General features: G+C 40.7%; 2 protein-coding genes across 3 annotated transcripts; both read left to right on the forward strand.

Moving 5' to 3' along the window:
• The first annotated feature begins 364 nt into the window (after positions 1 to 364).
• On the forward strand, positions 365 to 18,580 carry sfpq (splicing factor proline/glutamine-rich). Of its 2 annotated transcripts, none has more exons than XM_083899738.1 (12): positions 365 to 1,329; positions 1,962 to 2,153; positions 2,284 to 2,585; positions 2,685 to 2,780; positions 3,261 to 3,457; positions 3,571 to 3,655; positions 3,806 to 3,917; positions 4,028 to 4,076; positions 4,339 to 4,421; positions 7,252 to 17,830; positions 18,281 to 18,363; positions 18,457 to 18,580. In XM_083899738.1, exons 1-10 carry the CDS (start codon positions 478 to 480, stop codon positions 7,360 to 7,362), a joined length of 2,079 nt encoding a protein of 692 aa, XP_083755864.1. In that variant the 5' UTR covers positions 365 to 477; the 3' UTR covers positions 7,363 to 17,830; positions 18,281 to 18,363; positions 18,457 to 18,580. The 2 variants fall into 2 exon arrangements, with proteins under 2 accessions (XP_083755864.1, XP_083755865.1); XM_083899739.1 differs by having other exon boundaries at positions 17,782 to 17,830.
• Positions 18,581 to 19,668: 1,088 nt separating this feature from the next.
• On the forward strand, positions 19,669 to 23,576 carry LOC310935474 (uncharacterized protein). Its single transcript, XM_083899377.1, has 3 exons — positions 19,669 to 19,804; positions 19,883 to 20,111; positions 22,204 to 23,576. Exons 1-3 carry the CDS (start codon positions 19,792 to 19,794, stop codon positions 22,754 to 22,756), a joined length of 795 nt encoding a protein of 264 aa, XP_083755503.1. The 5' UTR covers positions 19,669 to 19,791; the 3' UTR covers positions 22,757 to 23,576.
• Positions 23,577 to 24,678: the final 1,102 nt, after the last annotated feature.

A 24,678-nucleotide genomic window follows, 5' to 3' on the forward strand; every position in this document is an offset into this window, starting at 1 on the left:
TCAAAGGAAGATTTCCCTATAATAAATAAATGGGGGGCAAAGATCAAAGGCAGATTTTCCTATATAAATAAATGGGGGCAAAGATCAAAGGCAGAGCATATTCCCCTGCTTGCCATTTAAAATATATTATGATAAATGAGAGCATGTGAACGAAAAAGCAAGAACATTTAAAACATTTCTCCAGTAATTTGGTTGTTTTTTTAAATGTAATCGCCCACCAACCAAATTCAAACAGGGTCGCATCAGCAGACTGGCTCTTGTGACTCCTCCTGCCGGGCGACGGACCAATGAACGCGGCTGGGCGGTTCTCTCTGTCGCCGAGGAAGAAAGACTCTTTTTTTCCCCTCAAAGTAGAGTCGCCATTTTGAGAAGCTCGACCTGCTAACACCCAGCCGTGAACGGTTGCAGCGCAGCAAGTCTTTAACATTCTTGCTTTTTAAAAATTTCACGTCTGGCAGATAATTACAATAATTATCGATGAATCGATTCAACAACAATCGCGGTGGACTCGGGATGAACCATTTCCAGGCACGCAGAGGCGGTGGGCCCGGCGGCCCGATGCGCGGTGGGCTAATGGGCAGTCCACATTTCAGGAGCCATCCTTTTCAAAATCACAACCAGAATCGGAGGGGAGCGAATAACAACTTCAACAAACCGAACAACCAGGTTTCCCCGAAGCCGCAACAGAACCAGTCGCAGCCCATCATCCCTCCACCGAGTCCCGGCCCGGCTCTCACCATGAAAGGCCCCATGCAGCAGCAGCCGAAACCAGCACAGCCACAACAGCAACAACAGGAGATTCCAACAACCCCGACGCAAACGCCGACGATTCAGTCCCCACCACCGAAACCCAACATCACCTCCCCGCAGCCCAACCAGGCCAACCAGAGCCAGAATGAGAAGCAGAACCAACAGGTGAAGTCAGTGGTCGGAAACACGAACGGGCAGCAGACGCAGACCCCACAACCAAGCCCGAAGGCCGCGCCTCAGCAAGCCCCCAAACCGATCCCTCAGCAAACCCCGAAACCGATCCCCCAGCAAACCCCGAAACCGAGCCCTCAGCAAACCCCGAAACCGAGCCCTCAGCAAACCCCGAAACCGAGCCCTCAGCAAGCCCAGAAGCCGGGGCCCCAACAGGGCCACAGGCCGGGTTTTCAGCACAATCAGAAAATGGGGCACCAACAAGGCCAGAGGACAGGGAACCAGCAGGGCCAGAGGATGGGTCCACAATACGGACAGAGGGCCGGGCAAATGGCGCAAAGGAAAGAAGAGCGAAATGCGCCTCAAGAAAATACGGGTGCAATGGAGACCGATGGGAGCGATTCACAGGTCGGTGTTTTTTCCCCCGTGTTTAACTCTTATTATTGGCTTCGGTTGCCATTGGAGTTGACTAATGCTAGCTCTTCATTGTACGAATTAGAGTGCGCTCGATTCGTAGTGCTGCTGAACTGAACGGGCGGGGTCGCCATTGAATTCCTGTAAACGTCACTCGGTCTTGAGGCAGCAAGTCTCCGACACAGTGCGCCGGTACAGGCTGTGAGTTAAATCACGCGCACACCATTTTGTCTCTTTAACGATCCGCCATTTTGTTTCAGGAGCTCGTGTTCATTAAACCTACGAAATGTGACGTTAAATTGCATTATTTTGCGTTGTACATGTTTATTACAGCATAACTCGCCTTTTTTGTGTTATGTTTCCGGTAATTGATTTATACAAATGGGTCGCGTCGAGTTCCGTACAAACAATGCGTGGGGGATGGGCAGTTCGTCGCCCATTTAAATTCACTAGTGTAACCAGTGTTTTGGTTTTCAAAACGTTTATAAAACGTGAGCTCGTTGTCTTTTGTTTTGTTTTGTTAGTATAATTGCGCTATTAAGAATATTTGTTGTGTCCACGTAAATTGCAGTTTTCGCCAGGACAGTAGAGATACTAACTTTTCATATCAACTCATGTATATTCAGGGAGGATTTAAGGCAACGCTGTCCATGCTGCTGAAACCTGGTGAGAAGACCTATACACAGCGTTGTCGCCTGTTCATCGGTAATCTGCCAAATGACATCACAGAGGATCTGTTGAAGAAAATGTTTGCGAAGTATGGAGAACCCAGTGAGGTCTTTGTCAACAAGGCCAAAGGCTTTGGTTTCATCCGCCTGGTAAGACTCCCTGCTCTTAAATATGGTTGTAATGATTTTTTTTTAGTAAGATTTATTTGCGTCGAGGCTATGTAACCACTGTTTCAATTTGCTGGTTTGGGTATATTTCAATTGTATGATTTTTTTACAGGAATCCCGGGCACTTGCGGAGATAGCAAAGGCAGAGTTGGATGACACGCCAATGAGAGGCAGACCACTGCGTGTCCGATTTGCCACACATTCTGCAGCTCTGTCTATCAAGAATCTGTCCCCGTACGTCTCCAACGAACTCCTGGAGGAAGCATTCTCACAGTTTGGAATGGTTGAGAGGGCTATTGTGATTGTAGATGACCGTGGACGCTCCTCAGGCAAGGGTATTGTAGAGTTTGCCTCCAAACCTGCAGCCAGGAAGGCTCTGGACCGCTGCAATGAAGGCGTCTTCTTGCTCTCTACGTAAGTAAAATAACTTTAGTACATAATGAATAAATAGGTACCCATTAGGGTTGTTCTTTTATTGTGTTTTAATGTTATTTTTACTTTTACCTTCATTAGATCACCCCGGCCCGTTATTGTTGAGCCACTCGAGCAGTTTGATGATGAAGATGGTCTTCCAGAGAAACTTGCTCAGAAGAACCCCAGATATCAAGCGTAAGCATGTTGCCATTTGTCATGTTTGTCATATCTTTGTCCTCGCACTAACAAGTATTCTTATTTTTTTTTTCAGTTGTGACAATGCTTTAAATGCCCCGCATAGTAATTGTTCTGTGAACAGCAGATGGTGTCATGTGAATGTTGGGGGAGGGGGCATTCAGGGGTTACAGCTGTTACTTAGCAATAGTGTGTGACGTGGCAGATGTTAATGATGGAGAATGAAGGGCAGCAGGGGGTGGCAAAGTGTCTTAACTATAAGTGCTGATACTTATAATACTATTAATTTTTGAAAGCCAAATATTGCACAATGCAAAGATTTTTGGAAGCGATGCTTTTTCAGAGCATTACAATTTTTTTTATTTTATCCACATGTCATCCTTACAGGTCCATATTCTGTGCCTGTAAAGGCCAAAGAGAATAGAATCTTCTCATTTTGGTCAACACAGAAGGCAGTAAAACTTTGTCTTGTGTTTACAGAGAACGTGAGGAACCACCTCGCTTTGCACGCCCTGGAACCTTTGAATACGAGTACTCCAAGAGATGGAAGTCGCTCGATGAAATGGAGAAGCAGCAGAGGCAGCAGGTGGAGAAGAACATGCACGAGGCCCGTGAGAAACTCGAGAGCGAGATGGAGGATGCTTACCACGAGCACCAGGCCAATCTGCTCAGACAAGGCAAGTTTGGTATTGTCAGGCTGGGTGAAGGGAAGCCTGAATTGTTTTGTCAAACGTTTAGTTTGGTCTTAATGGGCACCAATTAATTGGCTTGGTTTTATGTGTCCTTGCAGACCTGCTGAGGAGACAAGAGGAACTACGGCGCATGGAAGAGATGCACAGTCAGGAAATGCAAAAGAGGAAAGAAATGCAGCTCAGGTATTTGCCATTTTTTAGAAATACAATCTGGTGATTTGATATCGATGGTTTTATTTCCCCTGGACATCATCAACACAGTACAAAAGTAGATATTTAACAACTCGTGATCAACTCAAATCAAGTGATTGAATATTTTCTTAATTGAAATAGACAAGAGGAAGAAAGACGGCGACGAGAGGAGGAGATGTTGCGTAAGAGAGAGATGGAGGAACAGGTCCGTCGTCAGCGTGAGGAGAACTACAGGATGGGCAACTACATGGACGTGAGTTGACTTTTGAAGGCAATATTAAAACTGTGCTCCTGATCAAATGAGTGAGATGTTTCATCAATATTTTACTGGTCTAATGTTTGTCTTTTCTCCTTTTGTTACAGAGGGACAGGGAAATGAGAATGAATTCTGGTGGAGCTTTAGGCATGGGTGGTAAGTGTTTCTATATTTCTATCATTATATCACTTCAAATATTGCTTTGTATCACAAACTTCAGTCGTGTATGTGATCACTTTTAAAGACGAAAACTATTTCACTCCTCAAAGACGAGATATCAATTTAAAACTACTTTTACATGTTGTTTGTTTGAAATAGAACAGTGGTGTAAAAGTCTGGTGAGACCTAACCAGTTTTTCCATCGACATCTATGAGCTCATGCCATTTACAGTATGTTAACTTGCCTTGTTCCTCTTAGACTTCAATGGATCCAACCAGAAGTTCTCAATGGGACAGCAGGGAATGGGACCAGCCTCTGGAGGCCAGATGGGCAACGAAATGGTAATGTATCCCACTTTTGGGAAGATCAGTAGTTAATGTAGTTTGTGCTGAGCTTTTCTTTTTGTTGATAAGACACCTGGCTGATTTGAAATATAGAAGTCAGTTTGCAGAGCAGGATTGGCTATTATGGATATTTTTGTCACAGCCGCTCCCAAGTGGCTTTTGCTGGTTGTTGACTGATGGATATGCTGCCTGTCTGCACACACAAACCAAGCCCCCCAATTTCATCTCCTGAGTTTTTCTGTCTTAAGCTAAGAAACCATCATCCTGCACTAAATCACTAGACACTGCTGTGTGACAACATTAGACAGACTTCAATGGCTCCTCTGACCATTATCAAGCTGTTTGTGTAGTGGACTTGCATTGCAAGCCCTGTCCCACATGAGCTGGACAGGCACTTTTCTTGACCAAAAGGCAGAATGGGCATCCACCAGTGTTATTTTTTCCTTTTAACAGCTGACATTGCGCTTATTATAATATAGTTTCCATGCATCATCCGTTGTGTGTATTTTGGCAATTTACTTGAGTGAATTGTATTTTCACCTTCTGGACCAGCAGTATTAACCTCATCAACCAATTTTTTTCAACTGAGCAGTTGTAAAGCCTTTAGTGCAGGCTGATGGTGAATGTTGTTACATTTTTGAAAAGATTACTTTAACTGATTTACAGCAGGACAGATTGATGGGGGCAGGCACGGCCTTGTGACCTTGTGTTTTACAAAGATGTTGAATATTCGGTACCAGTGGTACCAGTTTGGAATGATATCACTTTCAAGTGTTTTTTTTTATCTTATAAAGATGCACCAATGAAAATATGGGCCCATACAATACCTATTCTTAAAGTAACAATGTGTTTGAAATCATGCCTTTAAATAATTATTTAAGTTTCTGTTCATGGCCATGACAAAGAAATCACCATAAATTATCACTTTCTAAGTGGAAGTGACGAAGTTTAGTCCAACAATCACATGGAATCACTGCATCCCAAGCGACTGTTTTAGAACCTGTTTGCATTTTTCAAAAGGTGATTGAATTAGAATACCTTTTCTGTATATATATTTATCCCAGATAAACATCGGCATGCATAATGCTGAATGTCATCTTATTTGCTGAAATGCCAATACTGAAAAATCGGTGCACCCCCAGTTTCCCGATTACAGTTGTCAGTGGTAGAGTGACGAGTGAAAAGTATTTCCCACCTTGTAAACCCTCTTATGAAGCATTGTTCTTAAGAGCTCGTTTATGCTGCAACTTCAATAGGTTTTGTATTTGAAAAATGGTTTATCATTAGGGTTTTGTTGACTTGTGCTTGTATTTTCCTTTTGGTCTACTCTTTCAGTATTGTTTTAAATGGCTTTAGAACATTTTCTTAAGAATCCGTTATAGGTTTTTAGGTTCAAGTCTGTGGCAGTGTTGACGTTTGCAAAGAAAGTTTCACAAACCATGTTGTCACAAGTTTGCATCATGACACTCCTTATCTGCTGAAGTAAGCATATCTAATAATGACATAGGCTAAGCAGATTAATGATGCCACATTTTTACATTCATTCTCAACAGTTTTACTACATTTACTACAATTTCTCTACTGTAGCCTCATGTTGTAAATTGGAGCTGTCCTCTCACTCTAGTTTCACAGAAGTGGTCTGAACTGACAAATGAAGTGCACATTGATCAATAGTTTTGAGCAGAATGTCTTGTGCAATGTTGACATTTTACTGTGCCCAAGTGCATGTAAATACAGTCCCTGGACTTGATTTGCTCATCAGAATTTGGAATATGATAAAATATATAGTTGCTTAAGAGGCTCTGAGCAGGTTCAGGATTTGGCACATGAACTACCTTTTCTATGTTTCAGAAATTCCTTTCCCAAATTTAACCAATTTGGCTGCAAACAAGGAACTTAAAAAAAATAATGTTGTATTTATACGTTTTTGCAAACATCTAAATACCTCTGTAAAGAGGTTTGGACATGTATCTGTTGCCATATTTATCAGGAAAAGGTGAAGACCTTTAGTTCAAGTAAGGGCTGTCACTTTTTATCTGAATTTCATTGAATTGTTTGAATTAGACATTCACACATACACCTTAGTGTACTAGCAGAGGTGCTGTGAGTGCAGCTTGGCATTTGATCCACTTAGAAAACCCTCTTGGCTCATCAGAGTAAGATGGTGACGTTGCTCTGTTGTTTTACGGTGATAAACATAAGCTAAACATCCTCCTGTGCAGTCAATCAAGACATTAGCAGCGCTTGAACATAGTTTCTATTTCTACACCACACATATCAACGTAACAAACAAATCTGTGTACAAGCTGGAAATCTTAGGTGTTGGCTTCACTTGAGTCAGCACAACAAGTGATGAACCACACGAGGCTAATGGTAATGACGATACATGCCCTCACACTTATGTATATGTGGGGCAAATGGCCATGAATAGCATGTCCCATAATGTTTAACGTGATGTTCGAACATGATTTTGGAAAAAGTGACAGCCCTAGTTACAAGATGCTTCACCTGATGGCTGGTGAGGACGAAAGGCTATTCTTGGCATGCACTGGAGAGATCATGATAGGTAGGCACTGACTAACGAAAGCATTACCCTCTCTTCCTTTTCCGTATGTAACCTGTGGCACCTGTGGACCTTCATATTGGAACGAACGTTTTCCTCGGATGCGTCTCCTGCTGGTTGTGTTGTAAATCTGCTCACAATGTAAAACGAACCACCCTTTTGTTCACCTCACATGGACATGAACTGTGCTCTTGCGCTCTGACTATCCCGTACCATTATTCCTCCACCTTCCTATTTGCCTCCCTTGCAAATTGATCACCACAGCGCAATGAGCGTTTTGCCCAGGGTGGTCCTAGGGGAATGGGTCCTGGTAACCCCGGGTACGGCAGGGTCCGCGAGGAATTTGACGGTCCCACTAAGAAACCCCGTTTTTAAACGCTGCACTTTGATGCATCCAGCAGCATTTGTACAGATTTTTCAAAACCAACATATTGAGTCGTATTTCTTGTATTTAAGTTGAAGTTGTTGCTATATTTTTAGCTTGACAATTTTCTCATTTTATGACATAGTCAATATTTTTTCCTTTTTTTATTTTGTATTGTCAGTAGTAAGGTAGCTCAACCTCATGTGATGCGTTAGTTCTTTCTGAAACATGTTAAATTTTCTTTTCTAGGTGTATTATGCTCTGTGAGTCGTGGTGACGTGATAATTGTAACATTTTCTCAACTTTCTATGGCTGTGTTTTGTGCCATACATTTGGAATCAAAGCATGTATTATAATAAAGACACATTGGTTCTATCCGGACAAATCTTAAAACATTTATTTTTAGAAGATTTATATATACCGTACATTACTAAAGCAAACAATTTTCATTGTTTGTGTCTATAAATATGGCTATATATACACACCACATTAGGACTTAAAGGGTCTATGTGTTATTTCTGATATAATCCTGACCTCTGAAACAAAGTGACACATTACTAGCACAATAAAAAGCAAAGCTGGCAATAGTTAAACCATGATCTAATTTTCATTCAATCAATTTCGCACTGTATATAAAACTCCATATAATGGCGATTAGTCGTGAAGTAGTAATATCTCGTTTAGGTCAGAATGACACTGTTAAACATGCACTCGCTGCACTTAATGTTGAGATATATAAAGACCAGACAGGAGAGGCTCAATTCAATTTCCATTTTTAATGCCCAACTCCGCCGTTCAATTTCACAATCGCTGCAATCAGCGGAAACTGAGACGCAACCATTTAAAGTCTCATTTAAGTAGGGGCATTATGTAAACTGCACTTTGTTCAGCAAGTCTGCTCGTGCTTCAGTAAAGCAGAAATAATGCACATAGAACCTTTAAGAACGCTTGTGGTTTAGTGTTTGTGTGTGTGGTTGTTGGTTTACTAAGTGGACAAATAAGTCTCCACCTTGTGCTTGTCTCATGCTCTGGGCCAAGGATGGTTGAATATGCATTTCATTACATTGAAGACTTACAGAAAGTAATTGTGGACAAAATACCTTAATTTTATGTCCCCACATTCATAGCAACTGGATTCATTCTTTCTATACTGCTTTATCCTCTTCATGAGGGTCGCGGTGAATCCAAGCCTGACATGTTTTCAGAAAGTGTTGGGTCGCCATCACTTATTCATGTTTTTAAAGACCTACTTGGAGTTTGTATTCCTCATAGTTATGTAACTGTACAAAGGTCACTCTTCACTGTCATATAGTAACAGTTGGCCCCTTTGCACTTTGCAGGTTCTGGCCAATTATTTAAAAACGATAATGGCAGTCGTGGTTAAGTAAATAAAAAAATATATCTTTGTAGTGGCTAGTTCCAACTTATTTGTGAATGTTGGGTAAATATCAGTTAATGTTCATTGTTCTGTAACTGGCAAGTGAACTTTTTTTAATTTAATTTTAGTGATTATAGGATGTTTAAGAAGAGGGTCTTAATCCCATAGAGACTTTGGCTCCTTTAAATTCCTTACTTTCATTTTATGAATATATACATATATACATCAATCATGCATTTCAAACGTTTGTTGCATCACCCAGTTACATGATGTTGTGAACAAAATATACAATTGAAATTGTACTAATATTGATTTCTCAAAGTCCAACTAACCGTAATGTGATGGGGAGTTGAACCACTCACTACTACAGCTTGTATACCTTCAGTTGGACCAGAGTTGGACCTGAGCTGTCTTGGTAGCTCTGTGTGCGGGTGCGCCACAGTTGCCAATCCTGGTGGAATCCTGGAAATAATAGAAGAGTCAACCACACAGAAGAATAGAACAACACCCACAAAACATTGCAAAATTCAGACTCTAGCATATTCATCCGCTGATACTGACAAGGAGACTAATTTTATGGTCCGTCTGCTTAGATTGTGATATTCTATAGTCCATGGCTGTAGGAAAACAACTAGCTACAAGCTAAACTGGAAACCCTGTTATACTGACAAGATTAAAGTGGGCATTGCTACAACCGTAGCTCGACTTAACATGTGCTATTTGCCCATTCTGGTCCCACTCAAGTCACTACGTCATCACCTGTTGGGGGTATCACCATGTAACTTTGGTTACACCAGAACACCTGGCTCCATCTCATGAATCGCTGAAGAGTCATAGTCATTGAGTTATGTGAACAAGTCATTTCATTTGTCTTGTCCATTTTTAACACTTACATATAGCATTTAACGTGATTTTCTGTGATGAAAACGTGTCAACAGATTAAGCAGAGCCAGTCGTATGCAAGAAAACCCATCCACCATTTTTTTTTAGATGATGGCCTTAAATTATAGGAGGGTATTTTTTGTGAGCACCTTGCCCTCGTTTTCAGTACCTAAATGATAAACATTGGTTATATTTTTCGTATTCTAAGGACAAATGGTGCCTTTATTGCACGCATAGTATCAAGTTTGCCTGCCATTGACGTTGTTACAGCTGATCTGATAAACCGTTGCCTGGCACCAAGTGGAAAAGAAGCTACTGTTGTCATTTTTTAGATAATAAAAATCAGAACCACATAAACCTGGGGCCCGTTGATGACATCAACCATCACAGTGGTGGACATTTGGACTTGTAACAGGACTCCTGTGTATCCTGTGGTAGTTGGACTAGTATTTTAGCCTGTCAAGAGGTCTGGAGTTTCTTAACTTGCAGTTTGCGATCTTACGCAATGCCCTAAGAAATCTTGCTGCTTTGAGCGACATCTTCAGAGCGAACCCTGAAACTTGATGACCACGCATACTTGGACGAGTTTGGTAATGCTGTTGCGTTGTGCACCTGAAATGTTACACGTGTCTTGTGTTCTGTACATTCTTTCTTTAACAGGTTTGACCACCTCTCAATGATTGTGGACCATGGAGGAATTTAACCCGATTGAGTGTTACCTCAGGAACTCATGAGAGAAATGCTTTAAACCCAGCGTTGAAAAGATTCAGCCTGGTATTATGCCAAGTAAACTGCCATATGCAGATTTGTAGTAACATCAGTATACATTTTGACTCTGGAACAAGTATTGGCCTATTTTATGAGATGAATTAGCCCTGAAGCATTTCTATTCCTCTTCGAATGATGAAACCAAAAAAAAGCAAATCACTTGAATCTGGTCATATAAGTTTCATATAAATTTAGCAATGCCTCAAATAATTGACACTGGAAGTAGAGTAACTTTTAGTTATGGTATACTTCAGTCATTATCAAAGAATTGCTACCATTACCTGGTTTCATTATGCCAGTAGAGGGCACTGTACTTGGAATTTCTTTTTTTAAACTGTGGCATATATTTTATGTAAATTGACATAGAATTGAATTTAAGAGTAATCTAACTTAATTCTTAATATCTTTATCTGCAGAGTAACCAGAGTATTGACTTTGGGGACGCATTCTCCATACCTTCCAGTAATTGTTTTTTAATAGTTTGGTACATCACTCTTGTCCCTGGTGTGATCGTCCTAAGAGACGGATCATAGCCACATGTCTGATGTAACCGGAGACTTTAATGATCTGTTATTCCAGCTCTTATGTTCACTTTCCCTTACTCGGCACAAACATGACCTGTAAAGTTTTGACTTACCCGATCTGTCGGTGTGCGGATAAAATGGAAAGGAAACCTTGGTCTGCTTTGCTTCACTGATATGTACATTTAGAAATTATTCTTGAGTAGTCAAATAATTAAAGAAAAAAAAAAATTGTGTTTGATTCTTATGCCTTTGTCCAGATGATGACTTTGGCTTGAGGTGTAATTTAGATATCTTAAAAAGGTGAAAAGGTGAGAAAGTTCTGTGTTTTAGTTTATGAACAGTTTCAAGTTTATTAATTGAAGTCATTTTTCTTAACAATCAAGAATGTAAAAGTTTAGGAAAAAAGGCAAATTACATTTAATATATTTTCACTATCATAAAATAAAATTCATGTTAAAGAATGTCAATTCAGTTAACATATTAATGTAATTAAGTATACTTAAAGTTCATATATTAGGGTTTGCTAGTGTAAACCAGATTTCCTTCTCCTTCTCCTCATCAATGGGAGACGACAAATCTACTCAAGTTTCTGCTAAAACAATTGGACTGAATTGTAAATTTAAAAGCCTGCAATGTTCTGTATGTCTGTTGGTTTTGTGTACCATTTGTTTTTCTTTAACAGGTTTGGCCATCTTTAAAGGTGTTGGACTATGAGAAGCAACTTTCCAAACCAAGTAATTCAGTCGCTGGTAACCTCAGATCTAGCAACGTTTTTGTACGTAGAGCAGTGTTGCACCTGCTTTTTTAACAGAAGTTACATTCACCTTTTTGCGGTAGGTCGTGGTATGTTTGACCTTTGTCACGCCAGTAAAGACTGAACTGACAGTCACATAGGTTGTCGCTTTATTTCCCACACATTCTGACTTTGCATTAATAGATTGAAAGTAACCTGGTGAGCACAATGTACTTAACACTATTCCTACCAGGGCGGCTAAGATTTATTTACTCCTTTTAACATGGAACGAGCTGAATGAATGCGGTCAGATTGAATAAGCGCAAAGTCGTGTTACTGAAGATCCAAGGAAAAGCGTATCATTGCTGGATTTGGTCTAACGCCAACAGTAACGCGGTAGCTTGACTAAACTACAAGGGAGGCTGTAAATATACTCCGCTTCCATCTAATCTCATCTCATGGCTGAGATGTTGCACAGATTATGGCTCTTAAGTAGCACTGTTGTTGTAAATGAAGGAAAATCTTTTTCTATGTCTGAAAGTTGATATTGTCACAAAGAGGAAGCACTTCTTTGTCATTGACAACATATATCAGAAGTTTATTGCCATGAATTGTTTGAATGCAGTACTAATCATATTTAACAGCACATGTTACAGCAGTCAAGAACATGATTGTCTCTCTGATTGAGACACTTTCAAATCTGGGGAACCAACAAAGTCAAAGAAAACCATTTGACGGATGCAGAGACGCCAAAGTTTAGTCATTAGCTTCATTTGCATGAGTTTAAACATCTATCTTTGACTGAAACATGTGTATGCTGCAATTGACAAAGCCATCAGCAGTGAGATTTTGACAGAAATGGCCCATTATGGGTTTTCTCGGACTGAAACGTGTATGGTGCAATTGACACAGCCATCAGCAGTGAGATTTTGACAGAAATGGCCCACTATGGGTTTTCTCGGAAAGATAATGAGCCAATATTCATGGTTTATGGGTAAACTAATGATATTTTATCCGAACTCTGTAAATCTGCTGATGCAAGATAAAATTTGGAATGGAATACACTGGGATCTAAATGATGGGGCCTCAACTGTAGATATATGAACGGACTGTAGAAACTGTAGAAAAATATGAATCATATGGAGATGTCTAAGATTCTCCATGTCATTATTTGTCCTCAAATAAATTGAAGGGCATCATTAATCACATGGTCTGAAACGGAGATGTCCAGTTCAGACACCTTAACTGTGAAAGTCAAAATTGGTTACCATCAAGCTAGTGAACTACAGAGTAAGTACTAGGGCTCTCATGGATGTTTTTGCCAGAAGAATATCAGAAAATAGTCAACCAAAAGCCACATAATCTTAAGAGGTTTTGGCTCGCCCAAAGAGATTCAGCTAACCGTCGTAGAGGAGCTAAGAAACTAGAACTTGATCACTTCATTGGTTGGAAGTCGACTTCAACTTCTTAAATGTGATCACCAAACTAATCCAAGTTTTAATCCTAACCCCAAGAATATCAGAAAATAGTGAACCAAAAATCACATCATCTTCAGAGGTTTTGGCTCGTCCAAAAAGATTCAGCACACTGTCGTAGAGGAGCTAAGAAACCAGAACATGTTCACGTTTAAAAAGCTGAAATCTTACTACCAATGAAATTATCACCAAACTAATCAAGTTTAAGTTTTGTTGTGGCCTTTGTCACCACGTATTGGAGACCTTCAAGACGAGGACTTCCTCTTTGGCCAACAAATTTTCATAAAATGACTGTAATGTAAATAATAATCTTTTGTTTTGATGCTGACATTTTTAAAAGAAGTCAGCTAAACAATAATTCATACGGCCTTCACGCTAGGTGAATCTGTACATTTTTGTATTGTAGCAGCTCTTATCCACACAGAACCAGCTGCACAAAAATCAGAAAATGCTTTTCTTTTTAGACAACAGGAGTGGGAAAAATAATTATATTATGCCACTCATGCATTTTGTGTTTGTACAACTAATGTGCAACTTTGGGAAAAAACATCGCTTGCATTTTCTGTCTCTATTTCGGTTGTCGTCTTGTTATTGTGTTTGGAGAAACGATGCTTATTATGGAAAAAGGCAAATAGCTTGTTGGGAAAATTCTGTTTCTGTGTGGATAAGGCCTTATAGACTTTTTAGTAAATAATTAATTGATAAGAAAACACCTAATTTTGGGCACTGGGTGTTGCAGTGCTGCCCTCTACAGGAATATGTTCTTATTTTGCTGCCATAAAGTCTAAATCAAAGCCAAAGCTTTGACTTTATTAACAATCTTCTAGCGACACGTGAGAGAAAGGCCTTGTGATTAACTCCCCTACACTCTCTCAGATAGTCCTCATTTCAAACCTGTTGGTTGACCAACCCACCGTTTGCTCACCCGAGGTAGGAAGCCTCATGCACCTTCTGGTTGAAGAGAGGATGTTGTTTTTGAGTGTGTGTGTGTTTGTGTGTCATGTGTTTGGGTAAATGTGAGGTGTGTTAGCTGCTGTCAGCCAGCTTGTCAGAGACAGGCTGCCCCAGTCCACAGTAGAGGCTCTTCTCTGCAGTTGGGTTACAATGACGATGAGTAGTGCTGCACAAGTCAGTGGACAGTAAAGCCTGGACATGTTTGCACTGCAGCCAGAGGTATGCTTACACAGATCAGCTGAACACGAAAGGTAAGTGCCCCATCCATGTCTATAATACCAGTTGCATAGCTCTATCATGACTTAAACTCTTCTTCCCCGTGTCACTGCTCAGAGTGACATCTACAGGGCTTCTGGCATCACACTTGCAAAGAATGGCATCACAGTGCAGATCTCTGTCCTTCTGCGTGTGGCTGTGGCGAAATGTCACAACCTGAGCTGTTCGTGTATGTGTGTGTGGCTGTAGTACTTAAACTTCTCTCAGTGTATGCGTGGAAACGGCTGAGTCACTGGTTCAACACATTTTAAAGAACGCAGTTGTGTGTAATTGTGCTGAAACTACAGTTAAATGTGTTGCAAACATCTTTTTTTTTTTTTGGCATTGCAAACTTAAGATACCGACTGAATCGTGAGTTTGTTGGTGATCAGCAGTGAAAGTATGCAAAGAGGCAAACGCGTTGACCTTTTTCTACCATAATTCTCTCAGAAAGCCTTTGTTCTGTCTCTAATTTTGCATCACCTCTAATAGTGACACTTCACATCTCACTGCCTTCTCAGAAACATCAGCTGGTTTAACTTTCTCATGGAAAAATCAAAAATGTGTCATCGTCGGTTGTGTGCAGAAAATGTCTCGATGTGGAATGTGTGTGGTACCGGGATGGGACGTATGCTGACCGGGTCACTCTGGGTGGGATGGCTGAATGTGTTAATCTGTCAGACATCGTATTTTAATGCAGTTTGCTGTACTTTATTACTCCACAATCTCTTTTACTGAAAGAGTGAATTTTATCCTTCTGTTGAAGAGTTTTTCTTCAACCACAGGTCTTTGCATAATACTGAAATAATGGATTATAAATTGAGGATTGATTCTCACTTGGAGTATCTACACTCCCAGATTAACCTTTTTTCACTATAGATTAGTGTTGTATGGGTAGGGAAAACGAATGCTATTGCAAATAAAGAAAAAGGCAGAATTATCTGAAGCAGTTTTCTGTAATTTTCCATAATGGAGAAACGATCCACTTAAAAACCACGAATACACTCATTGACTGTATTTTGAAGTTGCTGCTTCTTCACTGTTTCAGTAAACACTGGACTCACAGCTCACCACACCAATATGATAGAGTAATTAGTCATTTATCACAAACTCTGTGTAGGTTTATTGCCGTCAGGAACTCACCGTTATTATGCAACTTTGTCAAAATGGAGGCCAAGTCTGTTGTAACTGCAACTCCATTTAAGTCTTCTTATCACATCTTCAAGCTTCAGCTTCAATACTCCACGAAAAAAAGCATAATTTGCACTCAAAGAGAGATGATGGCAGTTTGCTAAAGTAATTTTTTACTACCATTTAATATATAGATATTAAAAAAAACCTACCTGCTTTTATAATATCTCTTTTACGCACAACCCAAACTGCTGATCACAGACTTGTTTTTAAAAGATGATCAGGTTTAGGTTCAGGTCTGTCACAATTAAATGTTCATTTACACCACACAATTCCAAATACTGGACTCGGGGCCTGCAGATGCATCATGGGTGTTTTTTGTTTTGTTTGTCCATTTGCAGAAATGTCCCACCCTTTAAATGTATGTCAATGTTTTAAATGACCAAACATCTTTTGGAAATTATTTTCAGCCAATTCAAAATATTAGGTGTTACAGATACGACTTTAAACGATAATTTACATATTTGCTGTCTTTAAGAAGTGGGTCAATGTATAGAAAACTTGCCTGTAATCAGGAAAACGAAGAGAAGGAATCTATACCATGACACTTGACATGTATTTACATCACCCAAAGCAAACCAGGGTATTATGCAATCCCCTTAATATCAGTTATTTCTATTTGACAGAATGTGAAGCAAATAAAGTTTCATACTTGATTGCAATCATGTTTGCTAGCTGATAATTCTTCACTCGAGAGACTTTATATTATCAGCTGTACTAGTCTCTTGTCTTCCTTTCTTCTGTCCTCTCACTGAAGAACTACTCGTGTATTGTCTTTTTACACTTGAACGCCATCATTCCAGTGACCTCTGACCAGCCGGCCACGTTGAAATCGTACAGTGTGTGACGACCGTGGCCAGTTTCCCTGTGGTGCTTTGTACATCGGAGTTGTAACGTAGCCGTGAAGAATCGTTGCGTGTTTCCTGGAGCTCTGACGAGCTCGGATGTGGAGGTACTTGCCCTGGAGGCTCTCGAGGTGTATCTCTCTCTCTCTCTGCACTGTGATCCATTTTCTAATCAAGTCCTGATCCTTTTTGAAAACCATTTTCCACGTCCTGTGTCTGAGTGTGATGCCAGAATGTCCCGCTCAGGCCTCTTGATGGCCTTGTCTAAAAGGGCGCTGCCCCCAACAGTCTGCACATAAAGAAAAAAAAGAACGACCACCTTCTCTAGATGGTTACTGTGTTAGGAGGTTGTTTTTGCAGTGACTCCCCTGACGTGTCCGTGTGAAGTCCAGCTTCTCGTGGCTCTGGAACTGAATTCACCGCAGTGCAACAGATTTGAATGTTGTCTTGAGTTATAGTTTTGTCTCCTGCAGTTTCAGAAGTTTTGCCGAGGTGGTTTTCTGTAACTCTTACCTGTGTATGAACCGTCATCACACTTCATGTCTGTGCCTCTCCTCACACTGACATGCTGTTTAAGGCTGGGTCCACACGGGATGCGTGTTAAATCAATAATTTTAAACCCTATAAATAGCCAGCGGTGCTCAATTAAATGCACAAACTCCTTCAGCGTGAAGCGGCACATAAAAACCTTGTTGGAAATAGTAATGAATGGATTTGGGCAATACAAACACTATAGCACTTTATTTTGAAAATCGTAAGAGACTTGCTGTTTTTAGACGTATGTAATGGATAAAAACATAAATTCTGCGTTAAAGGATCATTTTGAACTGAAATGCTTGCGGAAATGTAAGGAGTTTAGGAAAATAAGCAAATGTTTTGCCGTATTGGCGTTTTAATCCACCAAGAACTGCCGTTTTTGAGCCCCTAAACGCCATTTCTAGACTACCATTTTCTGGTGTTAAGCTTCTCGTGTTTTTATGCAAGGCACAAGATTTTTTTACACGCTCTCCACTTTGTCGTCTTCGTTTATGGTGTATTTCGGTGTAAGATGTTTCTTGAATTAATCCTGTGTTTACAGACGACCGGTAAAACAAACAAAAGTGAGATGTTTTGCGATGCTGCTCGCGCATTCAGTGTGACCCCAGTCTAATCTATCTACACATAATGCATGTACTCACATTTTAATATCATGTCATAACACTCAAAAAAGTGTTTGGTTACGTTTCCTTTTCAATCTCCAGTCATATCCACACACAAACATGTACACACCAAACACTGTTACTCAAACATTGTTTTTCAAAGGTGACACCATGACACCGCTTTGGTATTTTTTTATTGTTAATAATTTAAAGTCTTAAACAAAAACAACAACCTGCTGAGCAGTTGGTTCACTGTCAGACTCTCACTGTGTGTTTCTCGCCACAGGAGCCTGGACCAGTGGAAGGAGGCTGATGATCCACATCCACTAACCATGGTAAGATCCACACAAGTTATGTGTAAATGTGTGTTTTTACAGATTAAAATCCAGCCTTTAAACTTAAACTGCACTGATAAACACACCAATACATGTATTGTGGTTTATTCCTTTTAAATACATTTTTTGTCTGTTTGGGGGATTTTAGATAATATCAATACTCATTTTGATTGACTTAAGTAGTTATTCTCAGAAAATAAATATCATCTTTTCATAAAAAAAAAAAATATATAGTAAAGATAAATACATTTTACAAGCTACATACATAAATACTTCTCATTTCCACTTCCTGTACTTCAAAATAAGAGCCTCTGGCTTTGGTGTTTTACTACTTCCCGCATCAACATTTTTACTGTAGAAAATTGGCAATAAAAATACTTAACTGTATTTATTCTCATAAAAATAAAATCTCCCTTTGATTAACTTTCCTCTTCGTCTCCTGTTTTGTAGGTAACAAAGAAAAAGATGTCTGATGAAACGTCAAAGCTGCAGAGGAATCTGCTCTGTGACGACGTCAAGACGACGACCTCCATGTAAGTTACACTTCACCTTTCAAACATGATTGTGCCAATGAAACTCAAGTTCAGCTTGTTTATTTTTTTCTTACTTCCTGTTGTGTGTTGCAGAGCTGGAGCTGCAGTGTCAGGAGGCGTCCAGCAGAGGTCATGCTGGTCAGAGGAGGGGAGTCATGTTTACTCCTGTTTTGTTGTTTTTTTTAAGTTTGAAAATTAATAAATGAATTAAAACAAATTTTATTTTTCTTTGTGGTATTTTTTCATCTTAGAGAGACTACTTAAATCAGTTTTGTACGATTGTACAGTGCGTTTTCTTAAACTGGTACTCAAATTATAATTCTGCTGATGTAATGATGAGACAATGTGTTTAATGAAAGCAGTGAAGGAGCGTTAGTTTTTCCTCTCTGAGCAGGTGATTAACCACCACCACAGCGTCTGGCAGGCCGCCGTGTCTCTGTTCTGAAGCTCTACGGTTACAGCCAGAGCTGCCGTGTTTCCGCTGCTCCGTCACACCTGTATCTTGTGGTTTGGCTGTCAACCCTGGAGGACATCCAGCCCAGAGGAGGCAAGACGATCCGCAGGAGTCTTGGAGGCACGCGCTTCCAGGGAGGGAGGTCGAATGTGGGTCAGGTGTGTGTCGTCTGAACTGTGACCTGTGTCGCAGCAACACTCAAATATACTCAAAAGTCATAACTCTTGAATGAAATTATTTTATCTTTGATTTCTGCCAAATAAAACATTATTTTTTGCCTAACATTTTACACAACAGGACCATGAGTACCAGTTTAATTCACTTTTATACTAAAATACTGATAATTGAATTGTTTAGATAATCTGTTCTTAATCACAATTTAAGTTCTTAATTTGCTCAATTTACTCATACTTAAACTAAAAAACTGGGCTCACATCAGCCAGCCATAGACAGCCATTGAATTTTCCCCCAAACACATTGGTATTAACACAAATAAATACAATTATTGTTATGCTAATGTTTTATCAAGTTTCTGAGAACAAAAATGCTTTATAACAGGGGTGTTTCTAGAGACTTGGGGGGGCCCCCGGGAAAGGGGGACCATGGCGGGTCCTACGTTTAAATAAATTGAAGCTTTTTTTTACAATCATTTAAAACCAAACTGAAAGAAGAGGGCATGGTTTTAAATGTTTTTGTGGCTCGCTCTGGTGTTGTGAACATTTCCTGGACGTGAATCCAAACCTTGTGTATCTCTGTCCGTTTACCACCTGTTCTGTTCACTCTGACTGTAAACTGACCTGGGGAAGAGGGAAAGGGAGCGATGGAGAGCAGCTAAAGTAGTTGGTGTCCACCTGACCAGCACCAGCCATGCATCATTCATGGACATGCATCATTGATGGCGTCCGCTGCCCGCGGCTTACAGCCATACAGTCAACGTCTTCATTCAACCCCCCCTGAGGCCTGCAGGCGGTCAGATGATCGGTCCAGGTCTTTGCATCAGTTCACTTCAGAGGGGAAACGGCCTCAGTGGAGCATAGAGACTCTTAAACATCATTTCCCTTCCAGGTGCGACTCATACTCAGATACCCATGAGTGGCACAGCCGGAGCTGCACTCCCCACAGCCGTGATCGGCCTCGGTTTGGACATCAGCGGACCCTGTCATGTCCAGAAGAGCGGGACTGTGGTTAGGACTTGTCTGCTCACCACGTCTGTGCAGCCAGCTCCTCTGAGGCTGCCGTCTCTGAAAGCATCAGGCAGGGGGCGAGGCAGGAGAGGCTGCATGGCTCGTCTCAGGTATGATATGATGATCCTCACTGAACCACTCTGAAACATAACAAAAACAGACTTGGGTCAGTTTAGTTTGCTTTATAATATATTTTTTCTTCAATTGCAGATGTGACACAAATGTTGTGTTTAATTGTATAGAAAACCATGAAACATGGTTGAGACATGTAGGCGTGTCTGTGTGTGGAATCATAAAAATCATGATTTTTAGCCACTAAACAAAAGGCTCACCTAATTAAATCTACACCTGCTTATTTCTGTGACATTTTAAGAAGATGTTTTCAAGCTTTATCTCACTTTTTAGATGGACTTCTGAGTGGAAACTACACCAAAGTCCAGAGAGAAAATGTGTAATTTTTCATCACAGCACACAGAATGTTATTTTATGACTTTGCCATTTGAAATCCTTTATTTGGGTTAACCAGCAGCAGAAAGGCAGAATCTGTTGTGTCCTCCTGGGGTTAAAAACACAGATTTCCTCTTTGGACTTTGGTGAAGCTGAGTGAGCAGCTTTAAAAAAACGGCAATCCAACAGCGAGACTGTGTAGGTTTATTTAGGTGAGTCTATTTGTCGAGGGAGATCACAACAAAATCAGCACTGATGTTATGTCACTACCTCTTTTAAAAACCTGATTGGACACTTTATTGTACATTAATGGGCTAAAAGATTTAAATTGAACACTAGTGTGTGGAATAATATACAGAATGTCAACATGGCATACATTTCCCATCATGCAGCTGTTATCACTGCGGCTCTAAATGTGATTAATCAGGTGTTTGTCATCTCCAGCGTCTCTGCAAAGCTTCCTGTCAAAGCGCAGCTTCAACGCCTGACTGGAATTACACTGTAATTGTTTCCTCTGGGGTGCGTTCCAATTTTCATAGCATTATGTTGAGGCACAGAGGGGGGGTGGAGGCCGTCAGTGTGGACCAGTGTGTCAAAAATCTCAGGTGTGGAAGCCGATCCGTCGTCTGATGCAGCACACAGTGGTGCCACGCTGGCTCCACTCAGAGGAGGGAGAAACCTGAGTGAAGCACACACACACGAACACACACACACATGAACACACACAGGGAGTATTTGATGGCCTCCACTCGCCCAAGCACAGCAGGTTTTGAATAACCATCAAATAAATGAGGAGATTGTGTAAAGATACTGAAGAATAATGTCAATTTTCCTCGAGTGACAACCAGTATTGTAATGTACTCGAGTAGGTAAATTCACATATCTGTATGTTACTTGGTTACTAGCAACGTTTACTTCACTTCCTTTCCTCTACCTCTTTTTGTTACTCGTTACTACCAAATTAAATCAGAAGAAGAAGAAGAGTTAATAGTTTGTATTTATATAGAGATTCGCTTCAACATGGGGTTAAGTGTCTTGCTCTGGAATTTAACCCACAACCTTCTAATTGAAAGACAACTTGTCCTACCACTGATCCACCATGGCTGAATCCTGACTCCTCACTTTTTAAATACTTTTTCTTCTTATTCTTACTTCTTTTAGATCAGAAAATGACTGGTGATACTTAAAGGTGCCATATGTAAGAATGTGGCCAAAAACGGTTACTACATTCAAATTCAAAATACCAAGGTCTTTTAGGCTTTGTTTTCTGATGCAACTGGCAACCCATGGTTGCTCAGGAGCTGAGACTCTACTAACTACAATGATTGGTAGACGTGGTAGGTGGCGCCAATCTGCAAAAATATTTTTTTAAATGCTAATATTTTGGCTGTACTGTTGTTGTTGGTGAATACAGTTTGTTATATGAACATTATTCCTGAGTCTCTGTGACATATTAGGAGGATTTTATGGCCAGTTGCTTTAGATTTATTACATAATGCACCTTTAAAAAAGTGACAGCATGTTAGCATCTTTTTGAAATTTAAAGGTCCACTGTTTTTAAAGATGCTTTGTTGGCACAATACAACAGTTTATATTATGCTTTAGGTTACAATAGTTTGCCATAAGTAAAAAGTTGGTCCCCATATACAGTAGGCAGTGGTTTAGGATTCAACTTCACCACTAGATGCCACTAAATCCTTTATTTTGTTGATGATGTTGTCATCAACGTGCTCTTTCTGCTCTCCTCCTCCACAGCCTCAGTGAACCATCTCTGCTCACGCTCAACGACAACATCCACTTCGATGGACTCTCCAACCACCAGTGCCCCAGTGTTTTACAAAAGCGTCATCCTCCTCCTCCTCCTCCTCCAACATTCTCCAAGTCACCACCAGGACTGCTCTCCTCCAAGACCTGGCATCCACCACTGTCCAGCAGCCAGAACTGCAGCAGACCGACATCCACTTACATCCACTTCTCCCAGGCCATCCAGCCCAGCACCAGGTCACGACGCAACACCCACAACCGGACCCTGAGTGTGGACGCAGCGACGCAGCTCCGTGACTTCTCATCTCAGAGGGAGCTTCTGTCTGTCGTAGGGAAGCCATGTCTTCCTAGCTGCAGGCAACGTCCAGCTCCAGGACCAGCCCTGGGTCCAGGTCCAGCTGCTGGTGCTGCTGGTCCAGGTCGCACTCAGCTCCACGTGTTCCTGCCCACAGAGTTGGACGTAGAGGAGGTGGACAGTGAGTCTGTGGATGAAGGCTTCATGGATGAGCTGGACAGTAAGATAACTTCTCTGAAGCTCCAATAGGGGGCACCAATGACTCTTGCACACCACCGATTTAGGTTTACCACCTGTTGTTGTACGTGGACAGCTGTTCAAAAGAAGAGAAACCACACCACCGCTGCAGCAAACTGTGACATTAAAGTATGTTTCTGGCTCTGTGGACACTGTTCGGTGTGAAAGAACCCTGACATGAATCTGACCCAGGCCTCACCCGTGTTGGACCTTACCATTGTTCTTCGAAGGGGAACAAATCCCTGCGGCCAGGTTTCCCATAATCTGCTGACACAAATGTCAGAGTAGCAGAGGTTGCTGCAGCCACATGTTTTTGACATGAGCTACTGACAACTTACATGTATGTGTGTGTATAATGTCTGAGTGTCTGTGAACTCCTGTCACACATGGTTGTTCACTAATAGAAGCACAAGTAAATGGAGATGAATAACATGGTGTTATAATAATAATAGTGTTGTAGTAACTGAGACCCAAGTCAAGCTTGATTTTCTAACAAATAAAAAGGAAATGCCATGATAAATTTAAAGAAAATGTAAGATGTCGCCTGTATCCTGGATATTTTGAGTGTGAAATGTCTATAAAATAAAAGTGTTCGGGTTAGGGTTAGTTAAAACATTTTTTGGGAGAATATGATTATACATGTTTTGTGCCTCTTTGTAGCTCTGATAGTTGGAGTTTTTTTTTTACAGGTGTTAGAATTTTCAACACAGATATAAAACACAGATTATGGGATTAAGAAGGTTTGTTTGTTATTAGAATACAATTGTTATTATTTGCCTGCCCCTTATCTGAACACAAGGAATCTTAAATGGGCTGTCATTTCCAGTCAACAGCAACATCGTAAAAATATAAAATGTACATGTTTTTTTTTACAAACTCAAAACAAACAAAAAATAAACACCCAGTTAAGTTTCAAGTCAGTATTGCCTCTTTATTATTGTGAGCACGGATTCAGTAATTTTTTTTCTGAATTAAGAGGTTTACGGTCACAATTCCGACCATATTTTCTGGCCACGTAATGAGCTAATAAAAATGTCATAAGAAGAGTAAAGAAGAAGACATGTCTGACCTGGAGCTTTTATTGTTTCCTTAAACATATATTTTTAAAAATATATTTTTTATGTTTAACATTGAGAAGAATCATCGCATTGTAAATAAGGCGGTTGAAGCATTAATTTGACTGCTCTGTGGAATATCAAGTGGCAGAAACGCTTCCCGACCTGTAGAGGGCAGCGTCGCACCTCTCAGTGTACAACATGCTGGATGTTATTATGAGAAGAAGACATACCCATGCTCTGCAGCAAGCTACACTGGATACCATAAATGATGTAGTGATTATATAATAGTCGATGTTTTGATTTTGGAGCCTATTGGTAAAAACGCGGAGTCGCATCTCTATTAGTCTTTATCTGCAAAAGTCTCGCATCGGGATTTTGGAGCCAACATGGCGGCTACGGGAAGTGCCGATGGACATCAGCATCTGGCCACCAATCAAGTCCCGTTTGTCCAAGAGTCTGGCGCGGTAAAATTTTCCTGCACGTTGTCACGGCTGTTTACTTTCTTAATAACGTATTAATAAGTTAGACTGCAACCAGAGCCGCTGTTAAACCGGCGCAGCGGTCATTCGTGGTGCTATAGGAACATATCTACACGGTAAACACGAGCTAACTTTAGCGGGCTAACGAGCACACGCACAGCTAGCGGTTAGCCTAGCAACGAGTGAGCTAGTTGTTGTCCTGTGTGCGGGTTATTCAGTTTGTAAACATCACGTTGTCATAACATGCATGGGTTTAATGAAGCGACTCGTGTTGGGGCGAGTGAAGTCAACATTGCCCCGCTTATGCGTGGTTGCGGTTGTTATAGCAGCAGCAGAGCAGTTAGCCTGGTTGTGTTGACACTGCAGCAGAACCTGTGTCCACAGTTGGGCTCACTTC

The sequence above is a fragment of the Microchirus variegatus genome (genome assembly GCF_963457635.1).
Source record: "Microchirus variegatus genome assembly, chromosome: 13".
Taxonomy (NCBI): domain Eukaryota; kingdom Metazoa; phylum Chordata; class Actinopteri; order Pleuronectiformes; family Soleidae; genus Microchirus; species Microchirus variegatus.